We start from the raw sequence: 26,428 nt of genomic DNA, 5'->3' as shown, positions 1-26,428 counted from the left end.
GTGGAGGGGGAGGGATAGCAGAAGTGGGGGCAGGAGAAGGGAAATGGGAGGAGGGGAGGAGGTGAAAATTTGTAAATATAATTATATAATTTAATAAAAAAGAAAAAAGAAAGAAAGAACATGTGGAAGAAGAAAGTAACCTGAAACTTGGCACTGTAACTTCCTCACATTATATTAGAGATTAGAGTATCACTATTGTATTCTTATATCTTCTCATTAGAGAGAATCCACTACTGCATTCATGTGCCTCTTGGTCAGATAATATTATTGAATTTGTGCTTTTTGATAAAGACAGATTGAGCTCAGGATGTCAAGGGATCCTGGTCACTTTACACATAAAGTTTCACATTTTGCCAGTCACTTAGCTAAGCATAGGAAATGGGTGTAGGCAAATACTATCTCCTTCCAAAACGAGATGTCCCTTAATGTAGGCTTAAGATATAAAGGGAGAAAATGAAAAGAACCAGAAGAAAAATTCCAGCAAAATTTACATTACTCTTAAATATAGCCATGCTATTTTTGTATTAATAATCGTGATAAAGGTAACTCAGAACATTTGGGTTCTGGGAACCATTACTCCAAGGGTCTTTCTTGGGAAAAGGAATTTTAATAAAGTGACCAAAAAAATCTAAATGACATTGGTAGGGTATTCTTTGTGTAAAGGGGCTTGCCACAAGGCTAGATAACCTGAGATCAACAACCAGAACCCAGAGACATATGTAAAGAAATAAAAATATAAAAGCCCAATTCAGTGGAATGCATCTGTAAATCCAGTATTCCTATAGTGAAACAGAAGAAAACAGAATTATTTAGAACTTGAAGGCCAGGTAGGCTGGAGTACTCAACCAACATGGTAGCAAAAATTAAAAAGACTCTACCTCAGAAGCAAGATAAATGGAGAGAACTGATTCCCAACATTGTCCTTTGATCTTTCTCTGTTCTCAGTGGCACACAGGAGCCAGCTAGCCACACACACAAACATACACAAAAAACACAATCATACACTCATTATGCACACACTGCTATGAGGAAGAGAGACAAAGATAAATGAACAAGTTACTTATTACCTCAAAAGGACCATATACCCAGGTATTGCTGATAGTGAGTGGACAAAAACGCCAATTACTGCCCTGATGAAAAAGTACTGTAGCTTTATAGTACAGTCGGGGCCTTTTTTACACAGCCCAAGAACAGCAGATGAGTTTCCTGAAGACTGAATGCAGCTGCAATTTTGAAACACCTGTTTAAAAAAAATCAAAATGAAACAAACAAATAAAAATAGTGTCCTATTTTCAGAAGAAAACTATTGGGTATAAATGTTCAGTATTTGCTACATAGCCAATTAGATAAAAATGGAAAGTGTTGAGTACAATGGTACAACTCACAAGAAGGAAAAATTGTACTGGAGGCTGGGAGAAGGAAGGAAGTAAGGAGAGAGAGAGAAGCCATGGAGCTGCTGCAAGAGATAGATCTGCTAAAACTTTGCTGGTAAGCCATGGCCTCATGACACTATACAGATTAATAGAAATGTGTTAAATTAATATAAGAGTTAGGCAATAAGAAGCTAGACCTAATGGGCCAAGCAGTGTTTTAATTAACATAGTTTCTGTGTGGTTATTTTGGTTCTGGGCCGTCAGGAAAAACAAGCAGCCTCACTTCTCCAACAGACTTGCACCAGCATGGATAACTTCATTCATGCAAAACCTGAGAAAGCATAGAAGGGAATCCTGGACACAAAAGAACTGAGTTAAACATAGTTTGGTAGCAGCATTTTCTTGGGTGGGCTCTGTTTGATAGATGCAAGTGGAGGCATAGCTCCTTTGAGAGAGGATTTCCTGATTCAGCAGTAGCAAAAGAAGAAAGGCCATGCCATTTTGAAATGCAGACTTTCTGAGACCTGCTGCCAGCATGACCTCTGGCTCTTTCAGAAGACCAAGTATTTGGATGTGGTTTGTGAGAAGCGTGCTATGACTTGTTTAATGGCAATGTGGACCAGCTATATGCCTGGAAGTGGGGCTGTGTGTGTGGTTATTGGAAGCAATGAGCAGTGCCCATGTTGGAATGGGCATAGCAAGCAGGAAGTACCTTATGTAGCCTAGTAATGTCACAGCTTATATTCTTAAGCATTTAGCAATTTTAGAAGCACTTCTGGTCAGAAAATAATTACAAATATGCAATAAAGACAAATGCAGATAAGTCATAGTATTGTATAAATGTATATAGGCTTGGAAGAAAGAAGAAAAAGAGTGTAAAGAGTCATAAAATAAAGTTAATGTTTTAAAAAGGGTAAAGTCTTTAAAAAGGCAGAGTACAGATAGTCATAGATTAAAAGAAGTAAAATAAATTAACAACATAAAGATGAAAAATTCACAGAGAGTCTTGATTATGTATATTATTGTGTTTTCTTTGAATTTTTAACTGTGAAAGAGCTAAGTACAGGGAGATATTTCATTGTATGGCCTGCTAAGTTAAACCAACATAAAGGTATCTTGATTCCAAAAGTTGAGTCTAAGGATATGTTGTTTTGGAAAAGAGGTTCTTTTTCTCTTGTCACAGAATATGAGGACCTGTGCATCACTTCCAGACCAATATGACTTGAAAGAGCATAAGCCCCTGAAAGGCTGGTGTGAACACCCTCAAAAAATTACTTTCCCCAACTGCTGACTAAGATGAACCTAGCACATAGGATATACTATGAGAGATCCAAATAACAGTACCCAAAACAGATGTAAGCAGTATGGACAGAACTATGCCTATATTTCCAAATATTGTTTCTAATTGTTTGTTTACATTTAAAGCAGGATATGATATAGAAATGAATAATTTGCACTGGTATGGATCTTGGTTTATTGATACAAATTTAATGTCAAATTTGTTACATGTATATGTATTTCTGATCTTGATTAAGGTATTATGTTTGTGTAGCTCCTCCTTTTAAAATGTAGTGTATAATTAAGCAATATAACTAATAGATACTCATCTATAAAAGTCAAACTTGTAATCATGTAAGTTAGATTTCCTAGATGGAAAGAGGTATATTTCAGTTACCTAGGTATTCTTCAAATCTTTCAGAGACCTTAAGACTTTTCATGACAGTGTGACACATCTGTTCCTGGCAACACCAGCTACTTCAATAGGATGATGGATATCAAAGAGGCTTTTTATGGAGCTGGTTAGCCTTTTGGCCAAGAAACTGCTAGGGCCTGGAATGATGAACTAGCTATGCAGGACCCACAGAGAAATTATTGCTGAACTTACCTAAAGGTGAGATGGTCCTTTGATGTTCCTGCTACATGAAAAAAATCTGCTAGACTTTCTGCAGGACACAGAAAAAAGTTACTGACAAACTGCCATTAAGGTGGAAGAATCTTTAAAATTTCCTGCTTTATGGAAAAGTCTGCTGGATACTATCGCCCAGTAGGCTGGAGATGTATAGCTCAATGATACAAAAGAACTTTGGGTGACTGTCCAGTTTGCAAGACGTTTCTGTCAATTCTTGAGTTTTGAAAGTTGCTTGTAATGCATTTCCTGTTCACTTAGGTAATATTATATCCTTCTGGAGTCTTTGATGGGGTTAAAGAATATAATAGTTTTCCTTAGTCATGATAAAGATAAAATAGATATAAGTATTTTAATTGTAATTCTTGCTTTATAACTTTTTTGTTATTGTAATTTTACTATGTTAAAGCCTTCTTTTTTGTTTAAATGGAAAAGGGGAACTGGTATGGGATGTCCTTTTGTTTATGTGTTGCTTTTATTGGTAAATGAATAAAGAAACTGCCTTGGCCTGTAGACAGGGATGAACTTAGGTAGGTAGAGGAAAACTGGACTCAGTGCTGAGAGAAGGAAAGAAGAGAGAGACACCATGGAGCTACTACCAGATATAGACATGCTAAAACTTTGCTGGAAGGCCATGACCTTATGACAATATACAGATTAATATAAATGAGTTAAATTAATATAAGAGTTAATAAGAAGCTAGAGCTAATGGGTCAAGCAGTGTTTTAATTAATATAGTTTCTGTGTGGTTATTTTAGTTCTGGATGGCCAGGACAAACAAATGACTTCACTTCTCCAACACACACACACACACACACACACACACACCACACTCAACTGCAATAAATAAATAAATAAATAAATAAATAAGTTTTTAATATGAAAAGATAAGATTTCTGCCTGCCTCAACTGCATAACTTATTTGAGTTTGGCTCAACCTCATGAGTCTCTATCACAAAAATGGTCAGACTTTGTCCAAAGCATTTTAAAGTTTTAATTTTAATGTTTATGTGTGTGCTTCTGTGTCTGTGTGTCTTAAAGCAGGTGCATGTGATGCCTGAGGAAGGTCAGATTGAGTGTCATATTGCCTGGAGCTGGAGTTGTGAGCTGATCTGGTTGCTGCTTGGAATCAAACAAGTTCACTGAAAGAACACCTACTGCTCTTACTGCTAAGCTAGCTCTACCTCCCATTCTGAGGATTTTAACTCTAATAATTTGAAAAATTGTCTCAATTGCTTTTAAATTACAAAATAACTCCCAAACTCTGTCAAGGCTTTACATTATATCTGGAACTGTAAGGTCAAATATGCATATACAAAGTAAAGTGAGTTGTTCACAAAAATATTCATATCTATATTAAGCATGAACTAATTTTTGCCTTTTAGAATATGTAGGCTTAGGTCATAACACATATGAATGCAGTGAACAAAACATCAGCTTCCAACACTGAAAAGATGTTTACCATGTTAATTCCTGTTCCAACAGATTTCTCACAACCTGCAAGGCAGGCTGACATATATGCTATTCCATTGTCTCCACACACTGGATCCCATGTTTTGGTTAAACAGTTACACCTTGTGTTGCAGTTAGCAAGAATCTTATTCTCCACATATAATGGCTGTTGAATTCTGAAATGATTTAAAATAATGTTACAGATTGTGAAGAATCACCAAGATACTTATTTTCTTCTCCTCAGCTCAGCCTGTGTGTGTGCAAACATAAAAAATGAAACAGGATGAATCAGTACATTTTCAAAAAATGTTCTCAATAATACCAAAGTACAATTACACATATAACTCCATCTCCAGTCATGACGACTCCACACTGAGTTTGAGTGATAGGATTTAAATTCAGCCTCAAGAATCCCATGTTACCCTCTTTCAAACCCATTATAAAATTTGGGGCAGGTGCTTTCCATTGCAGAAGAGCATGTCTGATTACTCAAACCACTGTTTTGAGGGATTAAATGAAGCATCAATTTCATAAATGGAAATTGCTGATTTTGCTCAAGCTAGTCATTTTTCTTTTTTTCCCACTGTGCAAATCGGTAACAGATTATACTCCTCATTTTTAGCTCTAATAGTACAGCATTTTCTTACATGGTAGGTAATTAATATTTATTTTTGAAGTAATTGAAAGAACAGCTATATAGATGACTTGTATGCCAATGACATGGTCCAGAGATCACAAAATGATATTTGGGTGTTTTCTGTCGTTTTTCTTAAGGAGAAGATGAATTGTGTTTTTTTCCCTCCACCCCATTTCTCTCTTCTTCCTTCGTGAGTCTCACTCTCTTTCCCTCCTCTCTTGGGTTCATGTGTGTGTGTGTGTGTGTGTGTGTGTGTGCGTGTGTGTGTGTGTGTGTGTGTGTGTGTTTGTGTGTGTGTGTAAGCATATATACAACACCATACATGTAAAGAACAGAAGATAAACTTCCACCTTGTTAGATATTTAGTCCCCTGTTTTTCACTGATGCATATGGCAAACTAGCAGGCTTATGGACTTTCAGGTTTTCCTGACCATTCCTCTCAGCTCACAGTAAGAATGCTGGGATTACAGATACAATGCCAAACTGTACATGCATTCTGGGGATCTGAACTCAGGTCCTTCTGCCTGTTTGGTAAATACTTACCAATGAGTTGTCTCCCCAGAACCTTGAAATTAATACTCATGTATATGATTATTTCATTTTAACTAATTGGATGATATATAACTCTGACCTAAACTAAGCTTTACATTTCCTATGCTAATACAGAATATGACCAGGTAATCCTTAAAATACAAAGTCTAAGACTACAAAGTATATGAGATATAATTATACTGGTGACATAAATAAATATACACATATATTGACTTACCATGTATTAGACTCAACTATGATAAATTTGTGCTCATTGTAGAAATCTATGAAGGTTTCTTGGCATGTATAGTTAAGTTTTAAAGCTATCTGTTGTTATATATCAACTTTTAAAGTAATCTGGAGCATAAAATACATGGATAATTTAGGTTACAAAGATTTAGGTTATTTTCTTCATTATACTTTAAAGCAGACTAGGATATCATTATGGCAACTACTCATATGTACATAGAATTATAAATTTACTCATTGGTAGTCCCTAGGCCTCTTTAGTAGGCTTAGTTGTATATTATGGATGGATGGAAGAAAAATACAGGATAAATATGGTTGATTGTCTTAGGTTGTAATAAAATGACCTGGTCATATACAGTGCTTGAAGAAAAATGGATTAACAATAGTGAAAATATTATGATATTACTTATGAAATAACATACCGTTCATGCTCATAAGATGTAGTTAAGCCCGCAACAGGATAATTATCACAGGTCAACATAAAGTTTAATAAAAATAAAAGCCACTCAGTCAGGGATAAGCAGAAAGCTACATATGCAGCTTTCTTGACAGTAAACTTGAACTTTTTCATAACCAAACCACCAATTAAATATCCAAAAAATGCTGGAGGTATTCTATAAATACCTATAAATGAAAATAGAATAGGATTTATAAAACACAGCAGAAAAATAAATGTTATCAATTTTAAAAAACATCTTATTTGGGAAATTACTTAATTCTAATATACAGTCATCCTAACCCCTACTCATTCACATATTTCAAATGTCCCATAATGTCCCTTTAAAAAGACACTTGGAATTTGCCTAATTATTTGAAAGAAGTTATAAACACATTGTAACCCTCACACACACAGACACATACACACATTTAGGTATTTTAGGTACTTCTTTCCACTCTGTAATTTTGAAGGTCATCACTGAACCCATGCTTATCACATATAGAACATTCTGTGCATTGCTTATGTTGCCCACAAATCTTTCTTTCTGACTCTAATTCCACTGTTTTTTTTTTAAAAATCAAAGAAAAATGAGACAAAGAAGGGGAAATCCTTTCTAGGTTGCATTCATGTAACATCAGCCCCATACTCAGATGAATTTATGCTTTTTTTCAACTCTATACCATTGCATTTAATTTTATACATCTGAGGGTAGGCATTGGGATTTGGACTTTTAGAGAACTCTAGATAATGAGGATGCTGTCAGCCTATGATTGAAAATTTTCAAGACTAAAAATATTGTGAATAATCTACTGTGAATATGTATTACTCTCATTGGTCTAGTAAAAAAATCCAACTGGCCAATAGCTGAACAGGATAGAAGTAGGCAGAAAAGCCAAACTGAGAAAGGAAGAAGAAGGGTGTAGTCAGGAAAGTCCCCTGCAGACTCTGAGGGAGCAAGAGATGAATGTGCCATGCTAATAAAGGTACCCTCATGTGCCAAAGCATAAATAAAGAATATGGATTAATATAAAAGGCAGTAATAAGCCTGGGTTATTGACTGAGTATTTACAATTAATATAAGTCTCACTGAGTTTATTTAAGAGCACAAAAATGTATTCCAGAGCAACTTATTGGTAACTGCCTTTCCTCCTGTATGTTCTGCTTGCTGGTAATAAGTAGAGGTACAACTACTTTAGGGGACAGCTTCCTGGCATGGCAAAAATCGGCAGCTCTCTTGAGAGGAGCTGCTACTAAAGTCTTAAGTGGTGTAATGAATGGTATATGAGAGCTACTTTGTGGCTGTATAAACCCAGAAATTTCCCAGTTTTAGGGCAGTAGTATATCTTCCAGAGCTGATGATAAACATTCCTCAACCATGAGACTCAGGTTCCAGGGAACCAAGCATGTGGAGTCAGCCATGAGAGCTGCCAGTGAAAAGCCACTTAGCAGTTTAAGATTTGACTCGTGTCATTAGAAAAGGATAGAGATACACAATAAAAAGAGAATCAGATTGAAAAATAATGTCTAAATGTGCTATGGTAGTAAAAATACATACAAGCTTGAGAAAGAAAATAAACTGAGAAAGAATAATTTAAAATAATAAAGTCTTTAAAGAAAGAAGTACAATAATGAGAAATAATAAGTCATGCATATATGGGGAATACATAGGGAGTCTGGATAAGGTATGTTATTGTATTGATTTTAAAACCTTTTTTGAATGCTCATGATCAAATTCAGTTGCTAGGGTACATGAAATTGTGAACAGGACTGCAAATTTTAACTTTAGGGCTATCTTAAATTTAAAAATGAGATAAAAATATACTTGTCAAATAAAAACCAAAAATGTTTTGGAGAAGAGTATTTGCTTTTGTTCCCACAGGAAATGAGAATCTATGCATCCTTTCAGGAATAATACTTGTCAGGTTTGATCATGGGAGACCTCATGAATCTTGTAGATGATATCTATAAGTTTACTGTTTATCTTCCTAGCAGTTGGTCATTATCTCAAATTTTTTCAGGCACCCTAAACATGCCTTCAACAACAGACAACAAAAAGCAGTTTAGGGAACATGATTCCCATATTCCTAAGAGATATGGGGGAGGCTTTTGGTTATTTGATGGATGTTTGTTATCAATTAGGGGAATATTGTATATTGATGTAAGTTTAAAGTTAATATTGTGTCATGGCATATATGTTTCTACTGTTATTTGAGTTGTTTTACCTTTGCAGTTCATTAAAATAAAAGCTAAAGTTCTAGTTATTGAAAGTTATTATAAATATTTAGGGTAATCAACAAATACAATTTAGTAGTTAGTCACTTACAGCAATCATATTTGTAGAAATATTAGGTATGTTTTCAAGATCATGTAGAGATATATTTTAGATAGATCAATGATTTTCAAGCACTTCAAATAGCTACAGAATATAACATTAAATGTTTTGATAACATAAAATTTTCATGACAATGAGACACATCTTCTCCTGGTAGCACCAATTTACTTCATAGAAGATAATAGTCATCAATTCAACTCTGTTGGTATTTGCTTTCTTTTTGGCATGATTAGTCATTTTGGCAAGAAACTACTTTTGCCTTGAACCTTCATTGCATGCTCTATATACTGGACATGCCAGACCCATAGGAAAAGATTGCTGAACTTGACAAAACAAGGCAGGACAGTCTTTCAAGATTCCTGCTTCATAGAAATGTCTGACAGACATTCTGCAGAACAGATAGGAACATGATTGTTGAACTTTTCCAATACAAGGCATGATAGTCCTTTGAGATTCCTCCTTCATAAAAAAAATCTGTCAGATATTCTGTAGGACACAAAGGAAAACAATTAATGAAATTTGCTAATACAAGACAGGAAGGTCCTTCAAATTTCCTGTATCACAGAAAAGTCTGCCAAATACTCTAAGTTGGTAGAGTGAAGATGGATGCCCGAATATTACAGAGAAATTTGACTGAGAGTCCAGGCAGCAAGATGTCCTATCATTAAGTAATATTTCATCTTTCTATAATCTTTGATGGAGTTGTAGATTAAATAGTCATAATTATAAATTTCCTCAGTTACAATAATTTAAGTATACAATTTTAGAATCACCAAGATAAGATAGATGAAAGAATATTTTATCTAATTTTGCCAAATAAAAATTGACTATATATTGCAACTTTAATTCTTAATAACTGTTTTTGTTGTTTATAATCTTGCTATGTTAAAGTTAAAGCCTTTCATTTTAATTAGACAAAGGTGGGAAGTACTGTGGAATAATCCTTCTGTATGCTGTAAATGTATTACTCTCATAGATTTAATAAAGAAGTTGATTGACTAATAGCTGAACAAGAAAGAGATAGGTGCGAGGGTGAAACTAAGAATGAGGAAAAGAAGAAGTGTAGAGTCAGAGGAATCACCAACAGAAGCTGAGGGAGCAGGAAATTAATGTGCCATGCTAATAAAGATGCCACCATGTGGCAGAATGCAATAAGGATTACACGTTAATTTAAAATGTTTGAGGTGGTTAGCAATAAACCTGAGTGATTGACTGAGGATTTGTAATTAATATAAGCCTTGGTGTCTTTATTTGGGAGTTTCTGGAAGGACTGAAACTTCCATCTATATAAATGAAACCAGGAACAAGTCAAAGTTTGGTAGGATCCCGAGGTTTAATGTACTAACAAGAAAAGCAGATGAGACTGCACAGGCACCACACAATACCAGAAGACAAAGCAACTGAATTAGGAGTAATGTGAAAGGCATGACTTGAAGTTAAGAAGTAAAATCTTGCAGTAAGATGAATCCCAGTGAGTTAAATCTATATTCCTCTTTGAATTAATATGTTCCCTATCTGAAAATTGACTAATATGAACATCCCTAAAGATTTTCATAATGATGATAATTTCATTATAATTAGAGAGAGAACAGAGATGGTATTTCTGGCTTCTTCCTTTCTTTATTAATATTTGGTTTATTTTCCTGGAAACTAGAAAGAAGAAATTTACAAAAATACTAACAGACATCAATTTCCTTATAGTTTCTCAGTCACATTATTACATTGTTTTTCATGTTTTTGAAGACACTTTTTATCATGTCCTTGAGGAAAAGGAAAATGCTACTAAAGAAATAATAAAATTACATACCCATGAGAAATACTATATCTGCAGTTGATTTTCCAAATTGTTGTTCCAGGTACTTAGGAAGGAAGACAAATACTGTGTTCAATGAACTGACGTGAAGCACACTTACAAGGACAAAAAGCACATAAATCCGGTTGCAGAAGAGGCTCTTCATGAATGGTAAAAAATCTGAAACAAGAGAATATCTATACCATCAAGATAACCCAGTCTTGCATTTTGTGTCTAGTAAACTAAAATCTTCTCACAGATTCTGTAGTGTTACAGAAATGCATTTGATAAATCTTTACCTTTATGGACTAAAGTTCTATATCAACTTTTAAGGAGTTTTTGAAAGTTAGTAACAAAACTGGCTTTATAAGAATCAGAACCTAATTGTGCCCTCAAGCCAAACTATAAAAAGATGAAATCATATCTATGGCCACACCTTTTATTTTTTTCCTCTTTCCCTTCTATTAATATTCTGAATTAACTAGAGGGTGACTAGTTTGTTCTCTGGAATCTTCAAAAGACCCTCTTTTATGAAGTTTGAGCTCAGATACTCATGTTAACACACCATTGTGCAAGAACAGAGAAGCAAAACACTTAGGATGGCTCCAGAAATCTCTCTGTGATTCAGCCAACCAGAGTATCCCTGCAGCACTTTCAAACTGAACATTTATTAGAAGAATTAGTAATATTTTTAAATTTCTCAACAGAAGGGTTTCACTGCAAGGAATGCTAACTCACTTGGTGTAGACCTTCCAATGACTTAACTAGAACCTTTTCCTGTTTAACAGGCTGTGACTCAAGTTTTCAGCCTCTTTCTGGTAAATAGATGGAATCTTACAAAAATAATTTCACAGAACACCACACTTAATAATCTCTTTTCTTGTCTTCATTTTTTCTAATTTTATACTATCCTTAATAAAATTTCTAAACTTTTTGAAGAGCAAAATATTAAAAAATAATTTAGAACAATAGATAGAGCAAATAGTAGCAAAATCCACCTTTATGAATGTGAGGGTTGCAACCAGAATTTCCAGAAGCTTTTGGATTCATGTTTGTGGATATCCCTGTTCTCCTAAATGACTCTCCACATTTCACACTGATTTTTCTGTGTCTTATACTATGCTAAGTTCTTTCCTAGTTTTGAATATCAGGTTGACGTAGGAGACCACACAATCACACATAACAATCAGTATTATCCCTTTTAGGAGAATCATTAACATGATCACAAATCTAAGAGTGTTTAAGCCTCAAAATTTGTCTTGGTGTGACTGTCTGCCAAGTTATGGTTAACAGTGTATAAGGTAGATGTGTGTTATTCAGTGCATGATGGTTTTAAAAGTTATGAGTGATGGAGAAATAGATACATCATTGAAAAAGTTCTCCTAAAAGTACTCTGGACCAGAATAGCACAGAAACCCAAGAAGACAATGTGATTTTATGCTCATTTTCACTGTAAAGAAATAGTCCTTTCCTATCTTCCAACTATAAGTTTCCAGAATTTCAGAGACCAAGCCTTGTTCCCCCACACAATTGTGAAGTTGGTGCTAAGGTTTAATAAAAAGAAGACTTCAGTCTTTAGACCCTAGGCCCTGAGGCAAAACCCTGGACCCCTTTTCCACCTTCCTAAGCCAGACCTCCTGCAGGGAGGCTGCTTCAGAAACCCTTATCAAACCCAGTTATCTCCAAGTTCCACTCTGCTCCCAAACCCACCCAACAACCATGACCTCAGTGACTCCCTAAGACACAGACATGAACTGTACAAAGCAGATCAAGAGCAGCTCCCTGACACAGAAAACAACTACAATAATCAGACCAAGACAGGATCCAAGTGACACAGACACCACCTACAAGGATTGGACAGAGATGCCAAATACTGCATAAATCAATTCCAGAAAGACGTGGACAGGCACCAAAGAAAGAATACATTCAAAAACCTAAAGAGCAATATGGCAACTACAAAACCTAGTATCCTAACACAGAAAAATATAACTTTATGAAGATGATAGAGACTCTTAAAGAGGAAATGAAAAAGATCCATTAAATATGTGAAGGAAATGACCAAAAATGGCATAAATCAATAAATCTCTTAAAGAAAATCAGAAAAAAACAATTAAACAGGTGTAGTGAACAGTTCAAGACTCGAAAATTGAAACTGAGGCAATAAGGAAACCAGAAAAAGAAAGAATATTAAGAGCTGCAAGAGAAAAGGCCAAGTACCAAATAAAAGCAGACCTATCAGAATTAAACTGAATTCTTAATGGAAACTCTTAAAGCCAGTATATTATGGACAGATGGTGTAGGAGTATTGTCTATATTCTGTTAATCATGTTTTAAATAAACACTGATTAGCCAGGCAGTAGGTAAAGGTGGGAAAGCCAGACAGGAATTAGAAATGATGTAATGAGAACAGGAGAATTCTGGGATGGAGGAAGCTGATTCTTCCAACTCCTGCCCAGATCACCGAAGCAGCAGGATGTGATCTGCCCCACTGAAAAAAGGTACTGAGCCACATAGCTAACATAGATCAGAAACATAGGTTAATTAAGATGTGAAAGTTGCAAGTGAGAAGTTAGAGCTAATGGGCCAATCAGCATTATAACTTACAGAGATCTTTCTGTGATTTTCTTGGGGGCTAAACAGTTGTGAGGTACCAGAAGGGACAGAAACACAAACAGGCCTGGCCCCAGTTCATGTTACAGACAGATATGCAGAAGACTCTAAGAAACCATGGATTCAAACCCAGGCTTTTATGCTTGGCAAAGCTTTCAATCACCACTGATAGAAAAAAAAACAAGATATTCTATGACAAAACCAGATTTAAACAATACCTATCCACAAATCCAGCCTTACAAAAAATGCTATAAGAAAAACTCCATGTGTTTGTAGGTTTTCTGGAGATAGAATTTTTGTTTAATTGTAACTTTATTCCATGGTGATAGGATAATACACAGGTGGTTACTACAATTTCTTAGTATCTCTGGATGTTTGCTTTGTTACTAATTATGTGATCAATTTTTGAGAAGGTTCAATGAGATAATGAGAAAAATGTATATTCTTTTCTGTGTGGGTGGAATGTTCTATAGATGTCTGTTAAGTCAATTTGGTTCATTACATCTGTTAGTTCTCTTAATTCTCTGTTAAGTTTCTGTCTGTTTGAACTGTCCATTGGTGAGAGAGGAGTGTTGAAATCTCCTACTATCAGAGTGCGGGGTTTGATGTGCGCTATGAGTTGTAGTTATGTTTCTTTTACATATGTGGGTGCTTTTCTATTAGGGGTGTAGATATTCAGCATTGTGACATCCTCACAGAAACGCAAATCAAAAACAACTCTGAGATACCATCTTACACTTGTCAGAATGGCTAAAATAAAAAACACCAATGACAGCCTATGCTGGAGAGGATGTGGAGTAAGGGGAACGCTCATCCATTGTTGGTGAGAATGCAAACTTGCACAACCACTTTGGAAATCAGTGTGGCGGTTTCTCAGGAAACTATGAGTCAACCTACCTCAGGACCCAGCAATTCCACTCTTAGGAATATATCCAAGAGATGCCCAATTATACTACAAAGACATTTGTTTAACTATGTTCATAGCAGTACTATTTGTAATAGACAGAACCTGGAAACAACCTAGGTGCCCCTCAATAGAAGAATGGGTAAAGAATGTGTGGCACATATACACTTTAGAGTTCTACTCAGTGGTAAAAAAAAACAATGACATCTTGAATTTTGCATGCAAATGGATGGAAATAGAAAACACTTTACTGAGTGAGGTAACCCAGACCCAAAAAAAGGAATATGGTATGTACTCACTCATAAGTGGATTCTAGCCATAAACAAAGGACATTGAGCCTATAATTTGTCATCCTAGAGAAGCTAAATAAGAAGGTCAACCCAAAGAAAAACATATATTTATTTTCCTGGATATTGGAAGTAGATAAGATCTCCAGGCAAAAGTTGGGAGCACGGGGAGGGGATGGGGTGGGGGTAAGGGGAGATGGGGAGAGAGAAGGGAGAAAAGGAGGATTGGGGAGAGCTTGGGGGAATGGGATGGCTGGGATGGAGGAAGAGTGGATATAGGAGCAGGGAAGGAAGATATCAGAATTAAGGGAGCCACTTTACTGTTGGCAAGAGACTTGGCTCTAGAGGGGTTCCCAGGTGTCCAAGGTGATGTCCCCAGCTAGGTCCTTGGGCAGCAAAGGAGAGGGAGCCTGAACTGGCCTTATCCCATAGCCACACTGATGAATATCTTGCATATCACCATAGAAACTTCACCTGGAGATGTATGGAGACAGAGACCAGCATTGGAGCACTGGATTGAGCTCCCAAGGTCCAGAAGAGCAGAAGGAAGGAAAACATGAGAAGGAAGTCAGGACTAAGAGGGGTCCACATACCCATGGAGATGATGGGTCTATTCTAATGGGAGTTCACCAAGGCCAGTTGGACTGGGACTGAATGAGCATGTGATCAAACTGGACTCTCTGAATATGGCTGACAATGAGGGCTGACTGAGAAGCCAATGACAATGGCACTGGGTTTTGATTCTACTGCATGTACTGGCTTTTGGGGAGCCTAGTATGCTTGGATGCACATCTTCCTAGACCTGGATGGAAGGAGAAGGGCCTTAGACTTCCCACAGGGCAGGGCACCCTTATTTCTCTTAGGACTTGAGAGGGAGGGGGAGGAGGAGTGGGGGAAATGGGAGGGAAATGGGAAGAGAGGAAGAGGAGGAAACTTTTAATGAATAAATAAATAAAAAAGAAAAACTCCAACAAAAGGAAATTATCTGTACCCACAAAAACAGAGGCAACAAATGACCTCACACAAGCAAATCCTTAAGAAGGGAGACACACAAATACTACAACTGAAAAATAACAAAAATTAACAATCACTGTTCATTAATATCTCTTAATATCAATGGACTCAACTCACCCATAAAAAGACATAGGCTAACAGAATGAATACAAATCAGGACCCATCCTTCTGCTGCATACAAGAAACACACCTCAACCTCCAAAACAGACATTACCTTAGAGTAAGGGTTGAAAAAGGATTTCTACTGAAATGGACCTAAGAAAGAAGCTGGTGTAGCTATCCTAATATCTAGAAAAAATAGACTTGAAACTAAAAGCAACAAAAAGAGATGGCGAAAGATACTTCATATGCATCACAGGAAATCCATCAAGATTAAACCCCAATTACAAGAGCGCCCACATATGTAAAAAAAAAAAAATTACTAAAGCTTAAATTGCACATCAAACCCCACAAACTAATTGTAGAGGACTTCAAAACCTTTCACCAATGGACATGTCTGTCAGATGGAAACTTAACAGATCATAAGAAAACTAATAGATGTCATTATTCAAATGGACTTAACAGATATCTACAGCACATTTAAACCAAACACAAAAGAATGTACTTGCTTCTCAACACCTCATGGAACCTTCTCTAAAATTGACCACATGATCAGTAACAAAGCAAACCTCAACAGATACAAAATAATTGGAATAACCTCCTATATCTTATCAGATCACTATGGCTTAAAGTCAGCATTCAACAACACTAATTTCAGAAAGCCTACAGATTCATTGAAATTGAACGATGCTCAACTAAATCAACCCTAAGTAAATGAAGAGAAAAAAAGAAAGAACTTAAAGACTTCCTAGAATTCAAAAAAAAAATGAATACACAACATACCAAAACCTGTGGGAAACTATGACAGCAGTGCTAAGAGGAAAGTTCATCGCACTAGTGCCTACATAAAGAAAAAGAAGGAATCTCATACTAGTGACTTAATACCACACCTGATTGCTATGTAACAAAAAGAAGCAGTCTCACCCAGGTGGAGTAGATGACAAAAATAATAAAATTGAGAGCTGAAAACAATAAAATCGAAACAAATGAAACAATACCAAAAAACAATGAAATAAAGAACTGGTTCAAAAAAAATCAACAAAATAGACAAACCTTTATCCAAATGACCCAAAGGCAGAGAAAGAATATTAAAATTTGAAAAATCAGAAAAAGGGGGAATATAACAACAGACACTGAGGAAATACAGAAGATCGTTAGCTCATAATTTGAAATCCTATATTCCACAAAATTGGAAAAAAATACAAGAAATGGACAAATTTCTGGATAGGTGCTGATGGAGGAGTGTCTATGTGTTACTTTCATTATTAATAAAGAAACTGCCTTGGCCCTTTAAGAGACAGAAAATTAGGTAGGCGGAGTAGACAGAACAGAATTGTGGGAGAAAGGAAGCAGAGTTGGGGAGACGCTATTGGCAGTTGCCATATTTAGTCACCATGCTTCTCCTCTCTGAGATGGACGCAAGTTAAGACCTCTCCTGGTAAGCGATCCACCTCATGGTGCTACATGGATTACTAAATATGGGTTAATCAAGATGTGAGTAAGAGGCTGAAACTAATGGGCCAGGCGGTATTTATAAGAATACTGTTTCCGTGTAATTATTTTGAATAAAGCTAGCCGGGTGGCGCAGCCCTGCCACTCCATCTACAGATTGGCGCCCAACCATTCTCATTGGCTAATAAACAAACTGCCTTGGCATTTTGATAGGTAAAGATTAGATAGGTGGAGTAGACAGAATAGGAAGAAGGAAGTGAGGTAGATGGTTCAGTCAGATGTCACACCTCTCCTAAGTGAGAGAGACTGCTGTGCCTCTCTTCATGGAGAGATGCGATGAAGCCAGCCACCAGGTCAGACATGCTGAATCTTTCCTGGTAAGACATCACTCGTGGTGCTAAGCGGATTATTAGATATGGGTTAGTCAATATATGAGAAAGAGGCTGAAATTAATGGGCCAGGCAGTGTTTAAAAGAATACAATTTGTGTGTTGTTATTTCGGGACATAAGCTAGCAGGCAGCTGGGAGCAGGCTGCAGGAAGCCGGCCCTCAGCTCATCACTACAGAATGGTGCCCACGTGGATGGCTGAATCCACAGAAAGACTGAGAAAGCTTGGGGAAGAATCGAGTAAAGCATGTTTTCTTGATAGCAGCAATTTCTCGTGTCTGGCTCTGCTTGCAAGAGGCAAGGAAGCGCTCTCATCTAAGAGAGGCTTTCTGACTCAGCTTCAGCTGTGAAACCCTGCAGCTCTTTTAAGAGGTCCTGCCGTGAAACACTTAAACGGTGTTGATGAAAAGCTGAATGCATGCTTTTTGGTTTTCAGCCGTAGCAGGATAAAAACTCTGCCATTTTAAAATGCCAACTTTCTGGGCCATCCTGCAAGGGCAAACTCTGACTCTTTCAAGCAGGCGGTCCTGAGTATGGAGCTTTTGATTGTTGTTTAACACTGTTGCAGCTTGCTTGCTGGCAGGGACCTTGAACGGCCGCACAGTTGTGGTGATAAACATGGCTACAGCCAGTACCTCTGCCATGAGGCTGGAAAGCTAGGGAATTGGCTGGATCCAGTCGCCAAAGTCACAGCTTTAATCCTACTTATATTGTTTGGTAAATTGAAGACTCATGTAATCACAAAAAGAGAGATATATAGTAAAAGAAAGATTCAAAGTTGAAGAAAACGTCAAAATGGTTTACAATGTGTTAAAAATATATGCATGCTAAAGGTTAAAGTTCTTAGGGTAAAAAAGGAAGAAGAGAAAATGGTAGCACACACCTTTATTCCGAATGCCTGGGAGGCAAAGACAGACAGATCTCTGTGAGTTCAAGGTGTTGTGGCACACACTTTAATCCCAACACCAGGGAGGCTGAGGCAAGTAGACCTTTGAGTTCAAGGACAGACTGGTCTACAAAGTTATTCCAGGACAAAGATATACAGAGAACCTGTCTCAAAAAGTAAAAGTAAATGAAATAGAAGTTAAAATAAAGCCGCACAAAGATGGAAAATATACAGAAAATCTTGATATTGTATGCTATTATGCTCTCTTTGAATAGTTTAAATGCTGAAGAAGGAGCAACAGCTGCTAAAATATATTTGTTTATAAATGCTGATAAACTATTCCAGAATAGATATTTTGAAAATACCTTGACATCAGAATTTGGATCTAAGGATAGGATGCTTTGGAAAAGAGAATCTTCTTTTGTTTTTACAGAAAATGAGACCCTGTGGATTGCTTCTATCCCAATATGGTATGATAGACCGTGCCCTCCTAAAGGTTGCTGTAAACACCCTCAAAAAATTACTTCACTCAACTGATGACTGAGATGAAAGACCTGATTAGCAGCATCCCCATTCAGCAGGAAGCAGTTTGGAGAGAAATAACTGTGCCCATGTTCCCAAATATTGTTTATAAATGTTCTTTTACACTTAAAGGGGGATATGATATAGATATGAATAATTTGCATTAATAATGGATTTTGCTTTAGTGATTTAAACTTAAGGTCAATTTTGTTATATGTATATGTACTTCTGCTCTTGATTAAGGTATTGTGATTGTGTAGTTCATTTAAGAATGTAATGTATAATTAGGAAATATAGGTTGTTAATGGATAATCATCAATAATATTCAAGCTTGTAGTCATGTTAGTTAGATTTTCTAGATATATAGAGATATATTTCAGTTAGATAGATATTCTTCATATCTTTCAAAGACTGCAGAATATGGTATTTAATGTTTTAATAACTTAAGGTTTTTCATGACAATGAGACACATCTGCTCCTGGCAGCACCAATCTACTTCAAGAGGAAGATGGGCATTGAAGAGGCTCCTTATGAAGTTTGATAGCCATTTGGGCAAGAAACTGCTCTTGCCTGGACTGTTGCATAAACTAGACACAAAGAACCCACAGAGAGAGGACTGCTGAACTTGCCTAAAGGTGAGATGGTCTTTCAGGGTTCCTGATTCGTGAAAGAGTCTGTGAGACATGCTGCAGGACACAGCAGAAAGTGACTGAACTGTCTTTGGAATTTCCTGCTTCACGGAAATGTCTGCTGGACACTATGGGCCTGAAGGTCAAAGATGGATGCCCCAACGGTACAGAGGAACTTTTGGTGACTGTCCAGGCAGCGAGTTGTCTCTGTCATTTCTAGAGTTTGAAAGTTGTATATTTCTTGTTTACTTAGGTAATATTATATCCTTCTGGAGTCTTTTATGGAGTTGAAGAATAAATAGTTATAGTTTTCCTTAGTTATGATAAAAGATAAAATAGATCTAAATATTGTAACTGTAATTCTTGCTTGATAACTGTTTTGTTACATGTAATTTTACTATGTTAAAGTTAAAGCCTTTCTTTTCTGTTTAAACAGAAAAGGGGGAAATGATGGAGGAGTGTCTATGTGTTACTTTCATTATTAATAAAGAAACTGCCTTGGCCCTTTAAGAGACAGAAAATTAGGTAGATGGAGTAGACAGAACAGAATTGTGGGAGAAAGGAAGCAGAGTTGGGGAGACGCTTCAGGCAGTTGCCATATTTAGTCACCATGCTTCTCCTTTCTGAGATGGACGCAGGTTAAGACCTCTCCTGGTAAGCGATCCACCTCATGGTGCTACATGGATTACTAAATATGGGTTAATCAAGATGTGAGTAAGAGGCTGAAACTAATGGGCCAGGCGGTATTTATAAGAATACTGTTTCCGTGTAATTATTTTGGGTAAAGCTAGCCTGGTGCCACAAATCAAAAACACATAAACAATTTAAATAGAACTATAGCCCCTAAAGAAATAGAAGCTTTCATCAAAAGTGTCTCACTACCTCTTCTCCCCTAAAAAAAAAGTCCAGGGCTGGTTAGTTTCAATGTAGAATTTGGTCAGAACTTCAAAGAAGAGCTAATACCAATACTCTTCAAATTGTTCCACACAATAGAAAAAAAGGAACTTTACCAGACACTTTTTTACTATAGCTACATGGATACCCAAGCCACACTCAATAAAAAGGAGAATTATATACCAATCTCCCTCATGAACATTGATGCAAAAATACTCAATAAACTGGCAAACTGAACCCTAAAATACATCAAGAAATTATGCCCATGATCAAGTTGGCTTCATCCCAGAGTGGAGGGACAGTTCAACATATAAAGTTCTGTCAATGTAATCTACCACATAAATAAATTGAAAAAATATAATCATCTCATTAGATACTAAAATTACATTTGACAAAATCCAACACCCCTTCATGATAAAGGCCTTGGAGTAATCAGGGATACAATGAACTTACCTAACATAATAAAAGCAATATATAGCAAGTCAACAGCCAACATCAAATTAAATGGAAAGAAACTCAAAGTGATTACACAAAAATCAGGAACAAGACAATGCAGTCCATTCCCTCCATATCTATTCAATATATTACGTGAAGTTCTAGCTAGAACAATTAAACAATAAAAACAGATCAAGGAAATACAAATTAGAAAGGAAGAAGTCAAACTTTCATTATTTGCAGATGATAGAATAATTGGGAATCAATCTAAGTCGAGACCCACTAAAACTACTCTTGGGCCTATACACAAAGGATTCACACTCATACCACAAGGACATTTGTTCAACTGTGTTCACAGCAGCATTATTACAACATAGATGTATCTCCAAAAAAGAATGGATAGAGAAAGTTTGTTACATTTACAAATGGAGTACTACTCAGCAATAAAAAAATATCATCTTGAAATTTGCAGACAAATGGATTGAACTAGGAAAAAAGTCATAGCTGGTTACCTCACTTATGTAACCCAGACCCCGGAAGACAAACATGGTATGCACTCACCCATTAGCGGATATTAGATGTAGTGAAAAGGAAACTGAATCTATAGTCCATTACCCCAGAGAAACTAGGTAACAAGAACAACCCTAAGAAAGACATACATGAATCCCCCTAGGAAGGGAAAATAGGATCTCCTGAGGAAATAGATGAGATCTCCTGGGTAAACTGGGAGGGGGCAGTAGAGGAGAGCGGATGAGGGATGAGAACATAAAGGAAGGGGATGGTTGAGTTGGGTGAAGAGTGGACAGGGAGATAAATGAAAGAAGATGGGAAGGTAGAATAACAAAGGGGAAGAGGAAAACATGAGAGAACAGAATGGTCAAGAAAGGGGACAGAGAGGTAAAGCAAGGAGAGATGTCTTGATTGAAGGAGTCACTAGCAAGAAACCTAGCAGTAGGGAAATTCCCAGGAATTCATATGGTTGACCTCAGCTAAGACCCTAAGCAATAGTGGAGAGGGTGCCTGAACTGGCTTCCCCCTGTAATTAGATTGATGAGTTTCTTAATCATCATCATAGAACTTTCATCCACCAACTGACGGAAGCAGATACAGAGATCCACAGTGAAGCACTGGACTGAACGCTGAGAGTACAGTTGAAGAGAGGGATGAGAGATAACATGAGCAAAGAGGTCAATACCAGAAACAGCTGGCCTGAGCTAGTGGTAACTCACTGACTCTGGATTGGCAGTGGGGGACCTTCATAGCACCAAAGTAGGCCCCCTGAATGTGGGTAACAATTGTGTGGCTTGGGCAGTCTGTGAGGCCACTGGTAGTGGGACCAGAATTTATCCCTAGTACTTGCACTGAATTTTTGGAACCCATTCTCTATGGAGGGATACCTTGGATGGCCTAGATATAGGAAGAAGGGCCTTGTTCATGCCTCAAATTAATAAAATTTATTGATTCTACATAGGGAGCCTTATCCTCTTTGAGGAGTGAATGGGCATAGAGTAGAAAGGAGGTCAGGGGTGGAGGAGGAGAGGAGGAATTGGGAACTGGGATTCGTATGTAAAATAAAAAAGGATTGATTCATACATACACACAAACATACACACAAACATACACACAAACATACACACAAACATACAAACATACAAACATACATACATACATACATACATACATACATACATACATAAAATAATGGGCGGTGTTGACCACTCAGCTTCTCACAGATGCGCCACTGCTCTGCACCAGAGGTTGATAACATTCCTGCTTGTTTTACAGCATCTGCTCCATGGGAAACAGTTCTCCTGTAAACTACCACACACCTTCAAATGCAGAACATTATCTCACCTCTCAGGTTTTCTCCTCCAACATTAACTTCAAGCATGCTCACAACTAAACTGTCATTTTTCTTATCAATCTATACAGTTACCTTAGTACAGATAATTATCTCCCATTGTCTTTCACTTGAGTTTCTGATTATTTTTAACTTGGCATAATATTTTCTATAAAATAGACTTTTAAAAAGAGGTAGGAAAATATATTTTCTCATTGAGTGTCCAGATTGATGAATTTTCCATAAAGTGTAATCTAAAATGCGCTGTTTACAAATTATGTGAGTTGTTTCCATGTGATAACTTGGGAAGAAATTTAAGGCATCTGAGTAGGGACCCTTAGTGACAAACCATCCTAACTCAGCACAGCAGACACATGCTCCACTATCTGCAGACCCATCTAAACCAAATACAGGGGTTAAGGTTTGTCTGTTTGCCTTTAGTGATTCCACGTTTTTCCTTTTTGGCTTTTCCTTGGTGTTTCTCTTCTTCGTTGCTGTTAGTCACATCTGCATTATCCTCTTGTCCTTCCCTTGGGAGCGTTTTGGGAAGAAAGAAAAAGGGGATGCTGATCAGAACATTCACTCCTGCACAGATCAAAAAGCCGACCCACCAAGCACCGACCCAGCGCATATCAGTGGGAGTTATGGTCAGGTCATCTGTGGAGAAACACAGATATTTTGTTAGCTTGATTCATTCTTTCCATGTAAATTGTAGAAAATTGTTAAGAATCATAATCTCATCTAAACACAACATTTGTGTATTGTTTGTAAATTATTCATGTTTATTTACTGGGAAACCTGCCTCTACTCCTAAATGCTATGATTACACTTCTGTGGGCAAATAAACTGTCTGAGTTTGATCAATTGGGTGGAGAAAAAATTATCTGAGAAAGTTTCTGGATTTCTATAAAGCATAGTAGTTAAAACTTTACTGCAAAATGACATAAAAATGATTTGAGACATTTAAGGAACCAGTTTTAACCTAATGTGTTCATCTCTTAAAGCATCACATTGAGGGAGAAAGGGAAGTGGAGAGACAGTTCAGTGACTAAGAGTTGGTGCTTCTCTTGCAGATGCCCAGGGTTCTATTCCCAGCACACTCATGAAACCTTACTATTGTCTGTAACCCTGATTTTACAACATCTGAAACCCTCTTCCAAACTCAGTAGGCACCCATACACATAGTGCATAGGTATACACATGTACAAAAATTAAGGTAATAAAACATCACATGACATGCATTATTTTTGTATTGTGTATTCATTAAGAAACTTAACCAGTTTGATCTAATCATATGTGGTGATATATTGCCAGAGGCCATGTCATAGGAGCAGCATACAGAAATGAATCTTATGGAATACAGCCCAGAGGATAGCAAAGCTACCTGGGTACATACTGGAGAGGCAGAACCCCTAAGGATTGTTTGCAGAATGCCAATTATATTTTCTGTGCTTCATTATGTTTGCTGCTGCCATGTTTCTGCTGTATTTGGCATGGTATAATTTGTATGAAGGGACTTCACTATAACTAGTATACTGTGATTGTTTCTTGAAAAAAATCCCACTCCTCACTGGGCAACTTATTTGTAGATAATAATAAAGATGATTTTCATCAGAGTAATGGTGCTTAGTTGAATCAATGATTTGATTGTCTTTGAGTTAGCATAAAAGATGCATGTAGTTAGGACTATTAATAAAGATGATTAGGGACATGATTTAAGTTATTCTGCCAGTTGTTCCAATAAAACATACAAAAAGAACAAATATAGTCTAGTAGCTACCTTGAATTTTGTTAGATAAGAGATTTTCAGGAGAAGGAAAATAAGAGCAGGAAAGCTTCATGCATTATAGACCCATAAAGTCTCCTGTGTAAAAACAGATGATTAAAGAAAATAATTATGTTCCTGCACCCAATGTACAGGTAATATATGTTACAGAATTAATCATAGAGCCCATATGTACCTTGAAAAAACAAAGTTGTGAAAAGAAATTAATTGACGCTGTTGTGTGTAAAGAAAAATAGATGGTCACCTGGGATCCCCTCTAGAGCCAAGTCTCTTGCCAGACCTAAAATGGTTCCCTTAATGAAGATATCTTCATCCCTGATTCTATATCTGCCCTTCCTCCATCTCAACCCTCCCACTCCCCCAACCTCTCCCCAATCCTTCCATTCTCCCTGCTCACTCCCTCTCCCTTTCTCCCCACCCCACCTGACCCCCATGCTCCCAACTTTTGCCTGGCAATTTTGTCTGCTTCCAATTTCCAGGAGGATCTATATATGTTTTTCTTTGGGTTCACCTTATTTGGTTTCTTTAGGCGTATGAGCTATAGGCTCAATTTCCTTTGTTTATGGCTAGAGTCCATTCTGACTAGGTCCTTAGAAAGCAGAAGAGAGTGTCTGAACTGGCCTTGTCCCATAATCACACTGATGAATATCTTGAATGTCACCATAGAACCTTCATTCAGTGATGGATGGAGATAGAGACAGAAACCCACAACAGAGCACTGGACTGAGCTCCCAAGGTCCAGTTGAAGCCAGAAGTAGGGAGAAGATGAACAAGGAAATCAGGACCACACAGGGTTGTTCCACCCACTGAGACAGTGTGCCTGATCTAATGGGAGCTCATCAAATCCATTTGGACTGGGACTGAACGAGCATGTGATCAAACTGGACAATCTGAATATGGCTGAATGGGGGCTGACTGAGAAATCATTTATAATGGCACTGGGACTTGTTTCTACCACATGTACTGGCTTTTTGGGACCCTAGTCTATTTGGATGCACAGCTTCCTAGGCCTGGATGGAAAGGGGAGAGCCTTGAACTTCCCACAGGGTAGGGTAACATGCCATCTGTTAAGACTGGAGGGGGAGAGAGGAGGGTGAGAGGTGGAGTCAGAGGGTATTTTTGAATGGAAATGTGTGTGTGTGTGTGTGTGTGTGTGTGTGTGTATGTGTGTGTGTGGTTAGCTGACATCTCATTTACAGTTTCTCCAGAGTAGAGTTAAAAATAGAAATTCACTACACTGAAACCACAAACAGGAGCCTGACAGTATAAAAGGTACTAGCTGAAATATGCTTAACTTGCTTAAATGTTAGTTATTCCAAAATAAAAATGTCATTGCTTTGGGGTGAACATGTTCTGATAGGAAAATTAATACAAAGAAAATTGTTTAGTTGTGGGCTTCTGATGAAAACTTGTAACTTGTGATCTTAATGTAATTTATTCTTCTATAAATAATTTGACTGGGTTTTAGAAAATATGTGACATGTGGTTAGTGAGGTAATCTTTCCTTGTATGGATATCCTTTTTATTATGAGGTATAAGATGGATAACAAAAACATAAGACATAGGAGAAAGGGACATATAGAAGGAAAAGCATCAGGAAAGAGAATGAAAACATCAGGGAATAAATAAAAGTGTAACAGGAAGAACAAAACAGCAGGAGAACAACTGAAAGAAGAGAAAAAATAACAGGGTAAAAGAACTGAACAGACATGAACTAAGTCAGAGCAACCAGCAGATAGAAAAACAAAAAAACTAAGCTTTGGACCTCCCATAAAGTGCCCATGGGTGTCTGTGCATATGTCCCATAGTTCACCTCCTCTATAGCTCCCCGGTAGTTTTTCTGTCCTTCTGGGGCTAGGCCCCTTGCAGAAATATATTTTCTAGCAGTTAATGAATCTGCTATGTAAAACCTTTGAAATTGGTGCTTATAATATAACAGAAAGATATCTTTCATTATTCACAGTGACTCAC

General features: G+C 37.0%; 1 protein-coding gene across 4 annotated transcripts in view; it reads right to left on the bottom strand.

Moving 5' to 3' along the window:
• The window catches only part of LOC119806700 (solute carrier organic anion transporter family member 1A5-like), an 81,117-nt gene that overhangs the window by 8,283 nt on the left and 46,406 nt on the right, over positions 1-26,428 (bottom strand). For all 4 annotated transcript variants that reach the window (XM_038318596.1, XM_038318594.1, XM_038318595.1 and 1 more), the window contains exons 8-12: positions 23,107-23,328; positions 10,727-10,891; positions 6,571-6,772; positions 4,742-4,907; positions 1,068-1,240 (exon numbers count right to left, since the gene is read on the bottom strand). In XM_038318596.1, coding sequence (XP_038174524.1) covers positions 1,068-1,240; positions 4,742-4,907; positions 6,571-6,772; positions 10,727-10,891; positions 23,107-23,328 — 928 coding nt within the window. The remainder of the gene's footprint in view (positions 1-1,067; positions 1,241-4,741; positions 4,908-6,570; positions 6,773-10,726; positions 10,892-23,106; positions 23,329-26,428) is intronic.

The sequence above is a fragment of the Arvicola amphibius genome, chromosome 2 (genome assembly GCF_903992535.2).
Source record: "Arvicola amphibius chromosome 2, mArvAmp1.2, whole genome shotgun sequence".
Taxonomy (NCBI): Eukaryota; Metazoa; Chordata; class Mammalia; order Rodentia; family Cricetidae; genus Arvicola; species Arvicola amphibius.
This window is presented reverse-complemented; position numbering and strand designations above follow the sequence as displayed.